Genomic DNA, 19,134 nt, shown 5'->3' on the forward strand with positions numbered 1-19,134 from the left:
TTAAAGTATAATGTTCTCCTCAGGTGGCCCACAGAGTAAATCATTTTTTCGGTTTGCATATTTATTTTTAGGGGCATATGCGAGTGAACGCTTGGATTGGTAGTGATGCATCAATCAATATCACCGCCAATGTAAAGCTTATTAAATGGATTGGGTATTGGCCATACTTATATAATCCATATAAAGAATTGTTTTTTCATTAATGTCATTACAAAAATGTATGTTTCTGCAATTAGTTACATCCATTTAGTCACAAAGATCTGCCATCTCAGTTTTTAGTACCACAAAAATCCCTGGACCATGTTGCCATACATAAAGATTATCCAAAAGAGTTTTCATTTGGTGAAAAAGGCACTGGCAGTGGATTGGTACCCAGCCTCGACAGATATCATGCCTTGAGGTATTGGAATTGGTTGTCGCAGAGAATAGGTCTAACCCTAACGATTAGCAGCCCCTTTCTTTTCCTGGAAGTATTGTTAATGTTATTGTTGGTGCTAAAGTCACTATTTGGCCTCTCTCAGTGCTGACTGCTGCTGACAGAAAACCATGCTGTCAGCATTCTCCTTTCTCTCCACATAAACACAGTGACACAGCAGTACAGTCAAAATACACTGCCTGACTAAGGCGCCCGGCTGTTTCCATGGTTACAGACTGCTCTCTGCCCTCTTGACTTGTCTGTGATTCTGACAAAAGTCAAGTTGTCGGATATCGTTGTAGAGAGAGCGTTTTGATGATGGTAAAATGTGTCAATAGATACCTTTACCAATATCCCATATCCTGCATCAGTAAATCCAGACCTCAGACATTACCGTTAGCAGTGCAACAACCGGAAGATTCTTCTATAAAGCCCTCTTTTATTTTAGTTTTGTTTCAACCAGATTTATCAGTGCGTGCAGTTGCTCACATTTAATAGTGAGGATTCAAGGCAATAGAGCTTAATATTAAACATTCCGTATTTGTATAGCGTCTTTCTAGTCTTTTCAACCACTCAAAGCTTTTACACTACCTCGCATTCACCATTCACACACATTCAATTGCTCAAACAGAAACTCAATTCACACACTGGTTGAACGGCCACCAGGGGCAGTTCGGGGTTCATTATCTTGCCCAAGCACTTCGGGAATTGAACCGCTGACCTTACGATTAACAGGCAACACGCTCCAGCTCCTGATCCACAGCCACCGATATATATGCTAAGAAGTTTTGGTGTGCTCTAGGGCTACTCGATCATAATCACGATTTTTTGGCAATAATTTAACTCACGATTATTAATACGATCACTGATTTATTTAGGAAACATAATGCATTTATTGAACTTTTAAAATTAAATGCATTATTTAAAAAAATAAAATAAAATTATGCTTTATCCCAAATAGCCCGTGGAATAAGAAATAGTAATCGACTATTATTAACTTTAAACAGCATCTTGGACAGCAGCACAGGGTTGACGGGATTCCGTGTGTTTGTGTGTGTGTGTGTGTGTGTGTGCACGGGGTGGAGTAGAGGTGACAGGTGAAGTATTTGAGTTGACAACACCTCATTACGTTACGTAACCCTGGAATTCAGCTGTGATGTTTTGTCAGGAGACGCAGTGGCTTAAACCAACGGTGAGAAAAGTATAAATCTGGTAATATGTTACAAGATAGGGACACGGTGAATATTTTTCAAGCACGGACCAGGTAAACCAAGGCTTAACACACCTGGTTTAGTGTAAGCATAAATAATAAGAAAATTGTTAAGCTAGGCTAATTCATGCAGTGTAAAATGCTATAGCCTTAAGCTAATAATGGTGACTAGCAAGTTGTAGAAGTTCTAACCCGTCACGTTGGCTCGAGCTGAAGTAAACATCACATCCTGGATGAGGGTGAGCTTGAGCTTTTAGGGAGGGGCGGGGGCGCTGGATTTACAACACAAGTGTCAACGAGTGTCAGAAACAGCATATTAACATAATCGTTGTTTTTATAATTGTTGGAATCCAAAATCGAAATTGTGATTAAACTTCCATTAATTGCACAGCCCTAATGGGTTTTATAAAAGCTGATCAGAAGGGCAACCCATTTTAGGATTTTGCTGAGAAAGATGGATGTTATCTGGTATTACGTTAGAAGATGTGGACACACAGTGGATATTTTATTTTAAGCACGGACCAGGTAAAGCACCGTACCTGTTGGTGCAGGAACTGAAGGGAAAAAGAAGGTGAGCAGATTAAAGCAGTTTGTGAGTAAACACTATAATAAGCTGGACAATTAAGTAGAATCAAATGGTGGAATATGATATAACCTACTGCCCCCCCTCCTTCCCTGCCTGCCAGCCTGTGGGAAACTCTGTATATTTGTTATGCTCTAAGGTGCTTCCAGTTTCCAAGCATAGGCTGCTGTGGGAAGTTGTGTTCTAAGAGAGAGAGTGAAAAATGTTGCATGTTATTTGCCAATAAACATACTGTTATCAATTCATGATACTTTCTCATCTTCATTTTCATACTTACATAAGATATACTGTATAATATTGTTAAGAATAATTAGATAAATAAAAAAATAACCCTACACTATAAATGGAAGGCTTCAAATAGACCCCGTGATTGGTGATTGGTATCTGTCAATACAGCTGCCAGTGATCGGTGATTGGCCCCAAAAATCCTGATTGGTGCAACGTTTTTAGTATTAAGGAAACGGGCTGTTACTACAGCAACATCAGTTATACAGTACTTAGATACTGAATACTTCTGGATATATAATCATGAACATCTTGAGGTCATCGAAGCCAGGAAGGTCTTGTTCTGCCAGTTCCTGTCTCCAGAATCTGTCCAACCATTTCAATATGACTACTGCAATACTACTTCATAGTCAGAGGGGAGGTCGTAGTAGTGTTTTTGTCATTACAATGATCCATATACAACAACCTGCACTTAAATACCACCGTAGTGCCATACATAAAATGAAAGTAGAATAAAAAAATTCAGTGTAGTTTTTTAATGTTTTAAAAAAAATCTCCTTTAAAATAATTGCAGATAGATTTGACAGTTTTACATGCAAAAACAGTTGTTGTTTCCCAGCTGCTGGAAAAGTGAAGCCTGTGTGCGCTAGCTAACATGTCCCCTCCCCTTCAGACTGCCAGCTGAGCAGGAAAGCTTCTACAGTAGGCTGTAACTTACCCTTATCTCTATTTATAGAAACTAACTGGTAGCTGTATTTTATTACTACCTACTTGTCCAATGTTGAGAACATCAGGTACAAACTGGTGTAGCCTATAGCTCTGTCCCGTACAGACCGGTACATCCTAAATTATTTTCCAGATGAGTCTGAGTCTGAAAGAAAGGACAGTTGTGACTGGAGCAGCTGAGGTTAGTAAAGCTAATCAGTGATGCAAACTAGTCCTTATAAGCTGATGAGGAGACGTTTCTGTTCCTGTTCTGATTTTAATGTGCAAATAAAATGCATCTCAGAAGGGAGGAGGTTTCTGAAGTTGCCTTTTTTTTAATATGTCAAAAGCTGTAAAATGAAGACACAAAAGGCAAACATGAACAAACGTATCTGTAATGATTCTGAGGTCACATTAACTGGGTTTTAGGGGGTGATGCCCAAAACATGCTGTGCCATAAATGTTACATCACTGTGGAGAGCATCATAACCAACCAAATTACTTTCCCCAATCTAATGGTTGTATTTCCTCCCCAGTAGACTGATCTTTGGATATTTATTATCTGCTCTAGCTTTTCCAAATATTTGTTCAGAGATATTGTGAAAATAATGGCCCAATGTGATGTGAAATTACATGTTTTTCATTGGAAAACGTAAAATTTTACGTACTTAATCCCCCCACTCCCCCGGCCACGACCCTCACCAAAACATTCATCTAAAGCTCACATTAAACTGGGAAAACACTGACATTTTTAGCTATTCTAATGTGCAGTGCATGCTCATGAACACAAGAGCAATGATGCTGAGACTTGTTGTGTTGGGGTTTTATATTCAGACAGAAATTTTGCTTCATTTCTGCTGCTACAACTCCATCCTAGAGGAAACACTGCAAATCAAGGGATTGGACCAGAACAGTAAAGCTGTTCCTATTAGGTAACAGCAAATCACATGATACTTTAGACCAATGGCAGACTCATAGTAGGCAGCTGGTGGGTGAAGAATTTGCTTCAGCCAGCAAGCTTGTACAGCCCAAACTGCTTTGTTTTCTCTTTGTTTTAAAATTGGTTGTTTTGTTCATTCCAACCCACTAAAATTCAATGAAACCCCAAATACACAGGCAAGTTAATGTGGAAGTTCTACACAGTTGCTTACTTGACACAAATACTGTACACACTCAACTCAAAGGCCACACTTCCAGTGTCACTCAGCTTATCGGCTGTTCAGTTTCAGTTTGAGCAGACAGGCCAGTGAATGGCTCTGTGTTTTATCTACGAGCCTATTCCTCAGCTGACCTAAGCCCTGGGGCTGTCAGCCAGAGAGAACAGACTGTGCATTAGGCTCATTGTTCACTACAGTGCCCTATCACTGCTGTGTGTGGGTGTTTACATCACTGTAGGCTTACACATTAATGTTATGACCTGTTAAAATACAGAATACAACTCTAAATTAGTCAAAAATAACCACAAGGAACATTAGTATATGAAACAAATCTATCCCTAATCTGTAAAGACGGATTTCTCAGTTTGCTGTGCTCTAATAACACCTGACCACATTTAAACACACATAACCACATTTGAAATGCATGGTGTCAACTCATTCATTTATCTATTAAATCACTGCATACATGTAAACAGACCAACACATAACCAGTATTCCAGCTTTTAAATGTTACACAGCTGTTTAATCTGTCGCCAAACAAATACTTAACAGTACATTCTTGGATGGTGTAATTTCCTTTTGAGATTTGCTTTGATGTTTGTCTTTAGGACATTTTTGACACAGTAGTTGTAGGGCTGGGCAAAAAAAATATAATTATCGCTTAATAACAATATAAGATGTTTGATTTAATTCATTTGAATCAAGAACGTATCAGCACTTAAAAAGAACTGAAAGATTTTACTCTATTTTACTCATGCATATTTGTTAAAAAAAGATTTTATCATAATTGTCTTGAATGTTCTACCTCAGATTAGTGAAGTGATCCACAGTTTGTCATGTGAACATAAAGCAAAATGTATTTATATATTAATATATTTATTGTGATAATTATCAATATTGAATGATATGAAATGTTTGATATATTTGGCCATATCTCCTTGCCCTAAGTAATAATGAGACTAGGGATGGCAGTGGCAGGTGTTCTGTCTGTTGGTCACTCTAGCACTTTGGGCCAGGCCAAATACTGTAGCCGCATCTCCTTGAAGGATTGGCATACTTGATATTTTCCACAGTCGCACATACTTCTTCCTCACGGGATTAATTTTAATAACTTAAATGAGCGACTGACTTTTTGTCTTGTCACTTTGTCTAATAATTTTGTTTATGAGCAAATAGCTGCAAAGCTAATGACATCATCTTCAGCTGTACTTTTTGTTCAGTGCAAATGTTAACAGGCTAAACTAAAGTATTAAAAAATAAAGTACCTGCTGAGCATCAGCATATTAGAATTGTCATTGCTGTTCCTAGGTACACCCTCTCGGAGCTGTTAGCCTGGCTTTTGACTCTTTTCATGGTCTAAACTGCAGAGATTTAAATCAGGCACACACAAACTCCCCTGCTTAATGGGAGAAATGCCTAAATGCCATATTGTGGCAGCAAAATATATCTCCTCATGCTATATGAATTGAGGACAACTAGTGGATACTCAGACTAGACTAATAAATAAATTAAATAATTGTACTGTAATATTATCATCATATTATCATTTTTATTGTTTGTAATTTTAATAATTGTTCCTTGGAAAAATGCTACAGCTTGCCAAAAAGAATTACATTTTTTGTAAGATGAGATAAAATTTTTATTTTTTTCCTCTCTTGGTTTTGTTTTTAATATGTAATTTTATGGAGATTATATATATGAATTTGGCAACATTGTTTACCTAAACAATCATGTCAGTAAAGCTAATTGAAATGAAATGAATTGAAAATTCAGAAAATGCAGAGGCCCACATATCCAGATTTCAGTCGCTGTGCAACTCAAAACCATCCTTTGTTAGCCCAAGCCGAGATAATCCTGATTACATCTTCAGGGCTATTTCTCAGACTAGACAAAGCTCCTCCAGAGTCACAGAAGACTGTATTATGTAAAATTGTTTCCCTTTTCATGGAATACGTTCATACACATGTCTGAAGTAACATTGAATTATACCATGAACAGGATTGAATGACATCTGAAAAGTACTGTAACAAGCATAAGACTCATTTAAGCTACTGGAGTGAAAGTTGTGTGGAAGCATCCAGTGAAATACTGGAAGATAAGTAACCAGTACCAGATGGACACTTTTCCTGAATCCATTATGGAGTACAGAAACTGCACCCTGATGGCTACTGACACACGCATTGTCCTTAACCATCAATACTGTCAATGGATCCTCCCAGGCTTTCAGCCGCTCCCTCGTCAGGGTTTTAGTCAATGACTTGTATCCAGACCTCACTGCCTCAGTTTGGTTTTATAAGCCAGTCACTGGCCTGTACACTATAGCCTTGACTCCATGCCCTTTGACCCAGCATGTGAGGTCAGAAGAGCTGGTTTCTTAGGAGTTACATAAAAAGAATTGTCCATGTTTCGTCCTGCCCACACATACAACAGAGATTACTGCAGCCAGACACAATCACTGTGCTTGAAAGAAACAAGACGTGACAGTTAAGCTGATAGCTGATCTGAGTCTGTTATCATGTTGTGAGATGTTTTTTGATCAGCGTCCATATCTGGTGGATCTAAATGCTGTACCACAAAGGACTACAAACTTATGTAATGTAGGGCCCAATGAAATCCATTTTAATCTTTCCTGTATTCCTTTTTATTATTTCACAAATTTCATGCTTTTGATTTTATAGGGACACTTAACAATGAATATATTTTTTGCAGGACATGTACATGAATTGTCCTCTATTAAATAGGTACTATTACTAGACAGCCTCCATACTGCAGAACACACCATGGTAATAAGTGGGTCTGACAGAGGCTGCTCTTACGTGGGCAAAGCTCCTCCTTGTTTACAGATCTCAACCAGATGTAGATTTTCATTAAATGTACACAGAATATCTGAGTCTGTCCACACAGCCACGAAGTCTTCAGTGAGCTTGCGCCTTCGCCTGCTGATGTGGTTGCACTGTGAGTATGTAGAAGTGATGAGCTCTTGCTAGCGCGGCAACTTTCATATGACGTGTGTGCGTACGTGTGCGCGTTTGTGTGCAGGAGAGTCACCTGTAACTTAGCAGGTCAAATTTATGTATGTAAACAAACCACCATACATTCCCCCAGTGACGCAAGGTCAGGCTAATAGAGGCTGCCCTACAATCTGGAGTGTGTCACAGACAGGAGCACGCTTCAGGACACCACAGTCGATGTCACACATTACATCAATGGATTAACTGAGTCTGGTATTTAATTTGTTAAACAACAAAAGCAACCGTACCCAAAACTACCGTAAATCCACAACCAGAAACCGTAGATTACCAGAACCCTCCGGAATGCTATAAACACAATACAACTAAGGGCTGCAGACTGGAAACATGGACAATAAGCTTCCTGTCCCTCAGTCTGCTTCACAAAGTCCACCATCATTCCTGTGGTCAAGAAAACGGCTGGTCAAGGATTACATGTCTGCCTACCGTCCCTCCACACCACCCCATCTCCCCCGGACAAGAAAGGAAGCTGTGCTGTTGATTAACAGCAGTTCAGCATTTAACACCATAGTTCCCTCCAGACTCGTCACAAAGCTCCAGGACCTGGGATTAAACAGCCCACTTTGCATACGGATCCTTGACTTCCTAAAAGCTAGACCCCAGGTGGTGAGGGTGGACGAACATACCTCTTCCATCCTCAACCGTAACACCAGAGCACCCCAGGGCATTTTGAGCCTGATCACAGATATCAATTATAAAGGAGCTGCTGGACCATCAAGAGCGTTCTGGGGGGGAACATGACTGCCTGGAATGGAAATGGCTTTGAACAGGACTGCAAGGCCCTGCATAGAGTAGTTTGTTCAGCTGAACATACAGTAGGCAGTGCTCTACTGCTGTGCTGGTACTGCAGCCTGCTTCTCCAAACTGGGGGCTGCCGACCGCCATCTACTGTAGGTAAAACTCGGACTATGGATAAGTACCTCATACAACCACACTTCAAAAAATATGAACCAACCCATGAAGAATCTGGCAAGACATTCAATGGCATCTTTCAGTAATTAGTGCTCTGGGCGTATTTCGTTCCATAATAAAAGGGACTGGACAGAGGTAAGCTGTGTTTCCATGCTAACAAATCACGGTGTTTTTAAAATTTGAGTTTCTAACTCATCAAAATTGAACACCTTGCACAACTCTTATCTGGTTTACAAAACCTTTCCAGCTTTCTTGCCTTCCTCAATGTGGTATTTTAGAAGAACTATTAAAGAGATGATTGTAATGTTTGTTTGGATACCTTGGACTTACGTTGATTTATACATCATTTAACAAATTGATTATAAAGAAGCTGGAAAGAACCTTAGATTACCACCCTTATGAAGGCAAGGTAGCTGACAACATTTGGTGAATAAAGCATGGTATTTTAATTGTGCAACATGTTTACTTTAGATTTGCACCGCTGTTGATCTCACAAAACGTTATTCTACACATACATCTTATTAACCGACAAACTACTCACTATATACATTTAAGTATCCATTGGGTCTTAAAAGGAACAGTCCTACATTTAGCTTAATTCATTTTTTGCTCTCTTACATGGACAGATGAGCATCTGAGTACCCATTACAGTTAAGTCTGGGACATGTTTAGTCTAGTTTAAGACAAATACTGGAGGGAGTGAAAGTGCTAGCCTGGCTCTGTCAGTTTTTTTCTTTTGCTGTGTGATATTTCTGCTAATGAAGCTGCTGGTTAATATAAATGACACTTTTTAGCGTAAGCCAATCAGATTTGTCAATATTAAGTTATCAAAGCACGCGTGTCTGCTGATCCCAGAAGACGCTACAAAAAGACTGGTGATTTTGGTACCATCTCAGTGCACCCTTTGTTTTTGCATCTTTCTGCTTCTATTTTTGATAAGTTCCTTTTGTTATAAAAATGTAAGTGAGTAGTGTTTTGAATAGGGGGACAGGGGCGGCTGTGGCTGGATAGAGCGGGTTGCCTGTTAATCTGAAGGTCGTCGGTTCAATCCCTGGCTCCCCCTGGCTGTATGTCGAAGTATTCTTGGGCAAGATACTGAACCCCGAATTGCCCCTGGCGGCTGTTCCGCCAGTGTATGAATGAGTGTGAATGTTAGTTTCTGTTTGAGCACTTAGGCTCAGTGTGTCAATGGCGAATGCAGATGTAGTGTAAAAGCGCTTTGAGTGGTTGAAAAGACTAGAAAGGCACTATACAAATACGGAGCATTTACAATAAGACATATGTTAGAATGTTACTTGAATTGAAATCATAATGAATTTGAGGATTTTAGCAAACAGACCACATGCATCAATACAGTAGCTGCATTGTATGGTTCATTGCAATGACGCAATAGCGTTTATAGTTAAACATTTCTTTTTAGTTTATATTATTATCCTGTTAAATAGACAATAGAATGTGTTTGTTTATCTTTATTCTTTAATTACAATTATTTCTTAAAGCACACCTGCTCCCATTAAGCCCACTTCGGTGTTTCAGTGGGGATTTTCTCCCCTTTGACCTTTGATTTCCTCCCTAATTGTGACCTCACCCCAATAAATCAGCGCAGTAATTCAGATAATTAAAACCCATGTTTCAATAGCAAATATTATATATGTAAACATATTGCATTTATTAGTCACAGACACAAAGATATAAGATGCATGAACAAGGTCTTCCTACAACAAAACAAACAAATGGTTTCTAACCCGACCTGTCTGTCCTCTATAGATAAGATATGGAGGACCAAATGTTGTGAAACTGATTGCTTACTCCTGACAGCACATTTTAGGGCAGAGTTGTAGATAATTCAAAAATCCATTTACCCGCTCTTGCTGACCTTTTTCTATGATGGAGCAATGACTCTTTTACTACCAAGAAACTCATTGCTAAAAAAAATTCATTGTCTCCTTTTAATATTATGACTCGTTGGAGATAGCCCTAGTATGAAAGGCTTAGGGGTCTAGAGGTATTTGCATGGATAACATGTCACTGCTTAAGTGCGTTTTGAACTTGCAAATCTGAACGAGCTCAACTCAAATTATCAGTAAATAACTGTTGATGTTAACCATTTACTTTACAAAACAACCGTTAGTTCAAACTTGCCACCAACAGCATTGGCCTCCACTTCTTAATAACTCAGTCTGGTCCGTTTTCCAACTTGATCTGAAATAGTTATATATATATATATATATATATATATATATTACAAAGAGCACGGTGTAGACCTGCTCTATCTGAACACACCGCTGCCCATAGTGTAAACCTCAAGTCAACCTGACTTGTGTTTCTTATGTTATATTAACACAGCTCACAGCGACTCGACACCCATGATTCATCAACAGAAAGGCTGCCATTTATCTCTGTGTTCTAAAAGTCCACAACACTCTGCACCTGCAGCCTCTTACTGCACTGAAGTGTTGTTAAGTGTATATTACAGGCAAGAAACAAATAAAATATAATCCTAATTATTCAGAGTAGACTTGGATTAAACATAATGTATTAAGAATAGAAGCAAATATGATAAAATGTCAACACATAAATAATAAATTATATTAAACTGCAAAACTTCCCTTGATTGTTGAATGTAAAGATTATGCAAAATGATCATGGTCAGCTCAAATAGCGTGATCATGTAATAACTGTGACAGGCCTGCTGGATGCATTAGCGGAATGTCACATTCCACTGAGGAAATGTATTGAATTCTGGAGCCTGAAGGAGATGGACTGTGTTCTAAAGCTCTTGAAGACAAACAATGATTTGTCTGCAAACAGACTTGATGCTAGGCAAGATTTAAAAGAAGGGCTCATCTAAAGAGTCAGTGTTGAAAAATGTTATTACATGTTATTGAGTCATTTGGAGATAAGACTAATGGGATATCTTCAAAAATGAGACCTGACAAAGAATAGGTTGTGGAAAGTTTCAGACCTACAGATTGCTGCCTTTCCACCAGCCCTTGTACACACTTCCTTGCCATTCATAATACGTGTAGTCACTTTTGAATGCAGTGTTACATCACTGTATTTCTCTCCTATCCCTTCTACCCCACCCTATTCTTTAAGCTGCTCTCTAGCTATTTCCCAAGACAGGCCGGGCTGTACGCGACACCCCCTCCTCCCCACTGTCAGCTGGACTAAAGCTGTCACGCCGTGCATTTCACAGCAGTTTGTTTGTACTTTATATCACTTTGCCGTCCCCTCCCTAGAATATCATGGCAGCTGCTGGGAAATAATGGAGGCTTTGTGTGGTTGCAGGATTCTAAAAGCATATGGAGCTTTTCCTGGTCCTCTGGCTCCATCTTGTGGTCCAGATGCAGCGCTGGTGGGATCAGATCCCTTGAATATCTGCAAATATCTTCACTTGCGTGGGTGAATCATCTAAAGTGACTAATGTTGTGTTTTGAAGGATTTAGTTTGCTTTAGTAGTGACAGAAATCCTGACTGTGTTGCTTGTGTAAGAAAAACTTAAGTCAGTCATTGAAGCATCCTTCAAGCCTGCGTTTACTTTTTCCATATTTAACCAAAACACGGACCTACCCCTGACCTTGACTAAATGTATGTAAATACAAATGTAACACAGATGTAAGTACTTTTACTAATGATTTAGGTGCTATGGGTGTGTGGATGTTGCAGGGAAAATTGTAATATATTGACAGTAAATCAAGCTGAGTTTTGCAAAAACATTGATATGCTGTAAAGCAGGGGTGTCAGATTTCCAGCATGCGGACGAGCTGCTTTACATTTAGGATTTTTTGGTATATCTGACCCACAAATACCCTTAAGCTTTGACCGTAATGTGAGTATGTTTTGAAACCTTAACAATGAGTCCCATGAACCACAGCTGAATCCTCCATGGATCCATTCCTTATGTGGTACCTGTTCTTTGCTCCAGGAAGATGTGTTTCTTTGAGCTGTATGGGTAAAACTGACACTTTGACGCACACAGAACAGCTTTTATGTGTAATACATAAACACAATATTCATGACTGGACTTTTTATTCATTGGATTTTACAAGTAGTAACATTTTGGAGCCAGCATCACAAGTAAATGATTAGCTTTATTTCATTCACTGCCAGCAGTGATGGAAGCCTGTTAAATATTTTCTGTAACATGTTACACTCTACTTCTGCTTTTCTCTGCACTGCCTTCCTTTAAATGCTCAGATTGCTTGCTCTTTGCTGCACGAAACAGTTTCACACAGGAAGACGATGCAACTCAACAACACCCTCACAGATAGTCAGATAGAATGTTGTAGCCTGTGTATTTTCAGCAGAGAAAGAACAGCAGACAGAGAACGGAGCTGATTTTTGGTTTGGTTTTTGACGGATTTGCGTTTCAGAAAGCTCACGTACTGGATGTTGGAGTGAAATGCAAAATGATGATTGGGCAAAATCTAAAGGTATGTTAGCTGTAGATTGGATAGAGCAGCAATGAGCAGCATCTGAAATCTCTCCTCACTTTTGAATAATGCTACCAGACTGATGTCCTTCGGCATTATATCTACATAGCCAGCTTACACACAATGTTGAGCTACTGTTGTATAATTTAATGCTGTAGTAAATCTGACTGACAGAAATTCAGGCAACATCTTGCAAAAATGTAACAGTGCAGCCAATTGATGGGGTTGCATTTTTGAAAACAGTTTAATTCTGCTTTGCTATGGGCAATCTGAAACACTGTCTGCAACTTATTCTTGTTGTTCTTGTCTTAAATTCAGCATCAAAGTAATAGATTGAGTTTCAATTATTTTAAGAAGTGCCTGTCTCCACCACCACTGACTGTGCTCTGTCCTTCCCCATGCTCTTCCTGTGCACCCTTGGTCAGTTTGTCCCTGTGTGTTACCTCTAGTGCTGAAACAGTTAGTTGACTCTCTTATTTATGAAGCAACAATGCCAAACCTTTGCCGGTTTCAGTTTCACAGTTGTGAGGATTTGCAGCTTTTCTCAGTCCCTGAAACTGATTTAGAGGTTTTGGTTTGGTTTTGGTTTTGGTCTGGTTTTTGTTTGTGGGTTTTTGAAAGCATCATCTTCTGATATGAGAACTTGTGGTTAGTTTTTCATGTTGGTCGGTTGATCCTTTGACTTTTCATGTAGTGGCATCAACAGGTCAAATTTCACTTTGTCTAATACTTTGGTTTATGACCAAATACATGCAAAACTAATCACATTTGTAATTGCTAATTAGCAAATGGTAGGTTTTTAATAAACTAAACTAAGATGGTGACCATTGTGAACATTGGATCTGCTAAACATCAACATGTTAGTTCTGTTACTATTGAAATTTTATAGATTGAAATAAGAATCCTTAGATTTATTATTTTGGGTCTTTACTAAAAGAAGCCTACAGCATCAGCTCCATATGGAAACAACCAGTATCCCACAACTGTGTTAGAATAGCCCCTGAAATACTCCATGTCAACAACGTGCAAGTCCTATATTGTAACATTTGTATTGCTCACCTACAAGATGAGCAGATTTGCCTAGTATGTACTCAGTCACACTGACAGACCCTTAGTTGTGTTTGCCTCAACACGTGTGGACCCACAGAAGCAGCTGAGATGACAGCAGCTGCAGCAGCATGTCTGCTTCAACAGTATGGCTGCTGAGTGGACTGTGGAGGTGGTGGGGGAGGTATTGGCGGAATTGTCCAGCGGGAGTGCAGAGGCTCCTATTTTTACCGCTGCTCAGCACTCTCATATCACAACAGCTGTCCCCACATCTCTTGTCTGTCCACTGTCAGGAATAGCTGGCCTATCAGAGCGCTCCCCCTCTCCTCAGCTCTGCTGCTTCACGCTCCACTCTGTCTCTAGCCACTTGCTCAGATCTCCTCGACTTTGGCCGGCTTTTGAGTTGATCTGTGACTTGTGGGGACTATTTGGATATAGGAGTTGTGGAATTACGTCACTAACAGGTAGAACAATTTGTGATAACTTTTTACGAGATGTGGAATATTTATTGGAAAATCTAACAAGAGTGGGGCCCCGAGGCTCTACAGCCAGTGGCACTATTTTTAGACTATAGCTGAGGAGGGCAGCTTGAGTAGCATTTTACAATAGCAGCTTTTATGCCATTCCCCCTTTCTACTTGGATGTTAATCAGTAAGAGTGGTAGAATATAAAAGTAGTGTGTGGAACATCAGTTTGGCTGCTTCGAAGAGGTGGTCTACATGTAGGTTTTGTGGATAGTTGCTGAGTGGGAGCTCATGTGCTGGTGTGTAAACTGGTGGGAAATGTTGTTGGGACTGGGATTTGGTGTACTTTCATGTTGTGCCACTGGTGTTTAGTTCATATTGAACATGTTGTCATTAGCTGAAGTGCTCTGATAAGTTCTTTATTGTATGGATGTTAGTTAGGCTTTGTTTTCTTTCAGAGTGATCACATTCAGACTTATTGTATGCACTATATGTATATCACTGGGTGATAATTTAGTATTATTGTTTTAGACTTTGGGCTGAATTGTATCATGATTTGTATTTTAGCAACATTCTACAAATGTCTGTTTTTAAAATGTGGGACGAGAAATTTGGTCTCGTGTAATACAGTGGAACACAGATCTTTGTTTAAAACATCAGTTGGATTATTTTAAATGTTATTTGCATACATCTGCCATATGTTAATTTAGATCAATAGCAGGAACTACTTGGGAGGCAAGTTACTCAGAAATTACTAGTAAGTTACTACTTACTTATTACTCCGTGAAAAAGTAATATTATTACTTTACTTATTACTGGGTGATAAAAGTAAGTAGTTACGTTACTTGTTATGTTGCCAAATTACTTTCACTACCACCCCCCCAAACAAAGCAGTCACTGCCGACTTTTTTACTAATCATATTCATAACAGCAGCAAGAAGAACGGTTTCTACAAAGCTTAGGCTATAACGTTTTTCAACGCCACCAGCTGAAATAAAAAAGTAAAGCAAGTAATTCCCGACTGCTGTTTTTCTGCACATGTATTTAGCAATATTCAGTTTTTACAACACATAAAATGTTGCCATTCTCTCCCAATGAGTCCAAGCATCAGTGGCAGTAGTGGCTGGAGTTTCTTTTTAATGTTTCATGTTGCTGTGCTGTTTTAGCAGATGCTTCATGTTGAATTGTTCGCAATAATTAATGCTGTCAAAAGAACAACTCTCTCCTTCGTTCTCCATACGTCCTTTAGCTTCCTTTAGCTGCCCAACACTGCTGGGAGGTCCATGCAATATAGGGATCCACCCCCTTATCTGCATTTTGTGGATTCACATAGAAAAAAGACATTAAGTTTGACTCAAATTTACTTACAAATACCAAGAGTTTTCCTGTTATAGTTCAAACATAATTCCTTCTGAATTTACTGCCAAAATGCTATCAGAGTTATGAATAAAAATGCCCACTTCAGTCTCCATAGATCTGGAACAAACCAAGGACTCGTTTTAATAATATACAATATACTCAGATTTTTAACTGTACTAATATTAAATGTGGGTGGTCATAGTAGCGGGAGTTGTTGATTTGGTTACTAACATGATAGATTTGCTGGTCGCCCCGCATTACATGGTTTCTATTCGGGTCCTAGTATCTGATGGGGAGAATGCTGGTCTCTTTCTATTTGCGTCTGTTCAGACTGACCACATTTAGGATCAGGTCTAATGATCTTTTTGCTTTGTAGACTTATCAACTCTGTTGCCTCTATTCCTCTCAGACAGCCACAGGCAACCATATTATTTCCCCTGCTATAGATTACCATCTAAACTTTAATCAGGCATCTAACTAAAGGCCATTGGTATAACAATTTTCGTATCTGCAATGCAGTGCGTTAGGAGTCTCATTTAAGCGTGTTTATGTCCTATTGAAAGTCACATGAGGTCCACAGATACCAGTCTAGAGCAAAAAGGCATGAATTGCACATGATGGCGAGGAAGGGGGTATCCCGGTGTATGTGTGTATATGTCTATATATGTCTGCTTGTTTTATTTGCCTTGTTGGCCTTTCTCTGAGGGAGTAATCTGGCCCACAGCCCGACAGTACCGCTGTCTAATCCAAAAATAAGTCTGTTAGTGTCCTAATTCAGTGACCACTGATAAAACTCAATAACCCCGAGCCAGACCTAAACACTGTCCCACGCCCAGGAAAGTTGTTCTGGAAAGGCATTAGGGTTGTTGATGCTCATCTTATCAAGCTGAAGACCTCTTGTCCAAGACAGAGACCAACTTTGTTCTGTTTTGTGTACAAATTAATTAGATAAGATCAAGCCCTTGACTTAACCTGCTGACTTCAGGCAGGGCCTTAAACTATTTTTTCCAGGACCATACTAGACCTGTCCTGGACTACTTTCCCAAAAATGACATTGTCCCTTTTAGATTGTGGTAAATGTATTTTTCTGCTAATAGTGAGGATTAGGGTTAGTGATAGTTCACTCAAGATATATCATTTTAACACAATACATTTGGTTTATGTTGGTAGGTTGCTTCTACATTGAGAAAGGAGGCAGTGATCACCTGGAATTTGTGTTGGTCACCATCCAGCTCAAATAGGAGTGGGCAATATGAATAATATCTTCAGCATATGCAACAACTATTGTCATTTTGATGTATATGATGATATACTACATTTTCTGGAAAAGCAATTGAGAAACTGTTGTACTGACACAGTACTTTTACTAATTAATAGGAATTGAAGGCTAATCCAGTTTTTTAAATACCAGACAAGTTACCATAAACTTCATCACATCTATAAATAATTTAAACAGCCAGAGCGATGGCCAAATCATCTCGCTGTGTTAATCATCATATCGCCCACCCCAAGCCCAAATAGTGACCTGGGTGTGCATTCAGCATTGACTATCAGCTACGTACAGCACGCTAACCTTGACAGCCCAGTTGTACTCTTAACGTTAACATAGCTATCCTTATTAGCTAGGCTCCTGACAAGCTTGCTAATAACTTTTTTTGGTGGGTCTCTGTCATTGACAGCGTTGTGTTGGACACATTTGTGCAGCGGTGTTCATGATACTAAAAATGTCTCTGATGATACTAACCGTTGAAATCACAGACGGACCCGCGAGGGAGAGGGACTGTATTGAGTGAATATATATGCGCTGCGTGCAGGACTGCACTCAAATGTTATTTTACCCATTTAAAAAGAAAAAAACGAACTGTATCGGTCAGCGTTGAAAAAATGGGAAAAAGCCGAGGTGTGATTTGTTACGCCCCTAGTTTGAGCCTACGTCACTCAGTGAGCCCTGATGCTGAAACAAAGGTACACTGCTGAGCAGAAATCTTTACCATAGTGTCTTTTTGTAGTTAAAGAGAAATGAATGAAAGTTAATGTTTGTGTCTGGGCGTAGAGAAAGATGAATTATTTAACATCATTGCCTTTTATAACATACAAAGGTCAAGATTATCTCTCTAATATTCTTGTTTTTTGGTTTATCATTCAAAAGGCTTTCCAAGAGCATTGTGCACTGTAAGCTTTTAGTGGGATGATAATCTTTTGATTTTTTTTTTGACAAGGCAGTTTTCATTTCTCTAAACCTGCTCTGATCTCCTGTTCATCCTCTACGTCTCCTGGACCGTGGTGATTGCCATTAACATGCGGCTCTGCCTACTGTACATTGAACGTTTTATGATCTCTGTAGCCTGAATATCCTCATTCCTATTCATCTGTCTTTGTGTATTCTCACCATTCTTCCTGTCCTAGCTCCCCTCCATCTCCTTCTCCTCCTCCTGCTCCCGCTCTCATCTCATCCATCACAGCCCATGACAGCAGATCAGCCAACATGGCATTCTCATCTCGCTTTTCCTTCTGGGAGCAAAAGGGAGGTCTCATTTGGACTTTTCATAAAGCATGCTTACTCTGCATGGTGTTACAGTGTTTACACTGTGTATTAATGTGTGTCTTTTGATAAGTGAGGCCTTTGCCAGTATCACACCAAGACTTGGCTTTCACTCTTAAAGTATGTGTAAAAGTATGTTATAGTATTTAAACCATTTGCTGTGGCTTTGTACCACCTATGCCATTGGCTGGACACAACCATAGCGCTCCCAGAGCAGCGAGTTTTAGTTCCTCAAATATGAACAGAGTGTTTGTTTGTATCTAAAGAAATAGATGTTGCTGTGCAATAATTATAAATTAATTACATGCAAGAAATGTAGCATGTTTTGCGGTTTGCACGGTGTGTGAGCAGCTTCATGTAGTGCCGTGGTTTTGATCTAGTTTTCTTTTGTATATCAAACATTTAGATCAAAGAAGAGAATAAGCCAGGCAGCAAAAGTGTAAGTAAATATTGTCCTTTATTAGATTTTTCTCTTGATACATAAATTTCTGGTCATTGTAGTCATGTTACCGCTGTCTCATGTCTACCAGGAATCAGTTTTTTTTTTTTTTGTGAAGATCAAAGTATTGTGTATACATACTTTTAGATATTGAAAGTTAGTATTACATACATTATTTAGTTCAAACATCGCAAAATATTGAGCCTTGTGCAATAGCATTTTCATATTCATATCCTAAACCTCTCACTTTTGTCCTGTGAGGCTTGCTTGTACTAGTGAATTAAGTCAGATTAAATAAAACCCTCTTTATTTACACAAACCTGTCAGAAAAACACATTTCAACCCTATAAATGCCACCTGTGCATGTTCTTGAAATTTGTACATCACTTTAATGGATTCCCATTTTTCTGTTAATTTGTGAACAATTTTTATTCACAAAAATGTTATCCAAGAGATAAATGAAGAACTAGAACCTTGCAGACCTTGAAGTCCTGCTGTTGGAAATCAGCTGACACATCTATTCAGACGAGTGGTTTTTGCATGAGGGTTCTTTAAAGAGACACTTTAAGGCAGGGTTCACTTCATTTGATGGACATACAATGACTGCAGAC

The 19,134-nt window shown here is 39.1% G+C and overlaps 1 protein-coding gene across 9 annotated transcripts in view; it reads left to right on the forward strand.

Moving 5' to 3' along the window:
• Positions 1 to 19,134, forward strand: part of myo18ab (myosin XVIIIAb) — a 174,700-nt gene that overhangs the window by 29,254 nt on the left and 126,312 nt on the right. For 5 of the 9 annotated variants that reach the window (XM_038694217.1, XM_038694225.1, XM_038694219.1 and 2 more), the window contains exons 1-3: positions 14,043 to 14,183; positions 17,949 to 18,066; positions 18,491 to 18,523. The exons of 3 other annotated variants lie outside the window; for them this stretch is intronic. In XM_038694217.1, coding sequence (XP_038550145.1) covers positions 18,028 to 18,066; positions 18,491 to 18,523 — 72 coding nt within the window. In that variant the 5' untranslated portion in view covers positions 14,043 to 14,183; positions 17,949 to 18,027. Of the gene's footprint in view, positions 1 to 12,525; positions 12,673 to 14,042; positions 14,184 to 17,948; positions 18,067 to 18,490; positions 18,524 to 19,134 lie in introns of those variants that run through there. One more of the 9 variants, XM_038694224.1, reaches the window with a different exon arrangement.

This window comes from Micropterus salmoides, unplaced genomic scaffold (assembly GCF_014851395.1).
Source record: "Micropterus salmoides isolate LMB-PRFRI ecotype aquatic unplaced genomic scaffold, ASM1485139v1 Ms_hic_scaffold_3, whole genome shotgun sequence".
Taxonomy (NCBI): Eukaryota; Metazoa; Chordata; class Actinopteri; order Centrarchiformes; family Centrarchidae; genus Micropterus; species Micropterus salmoides.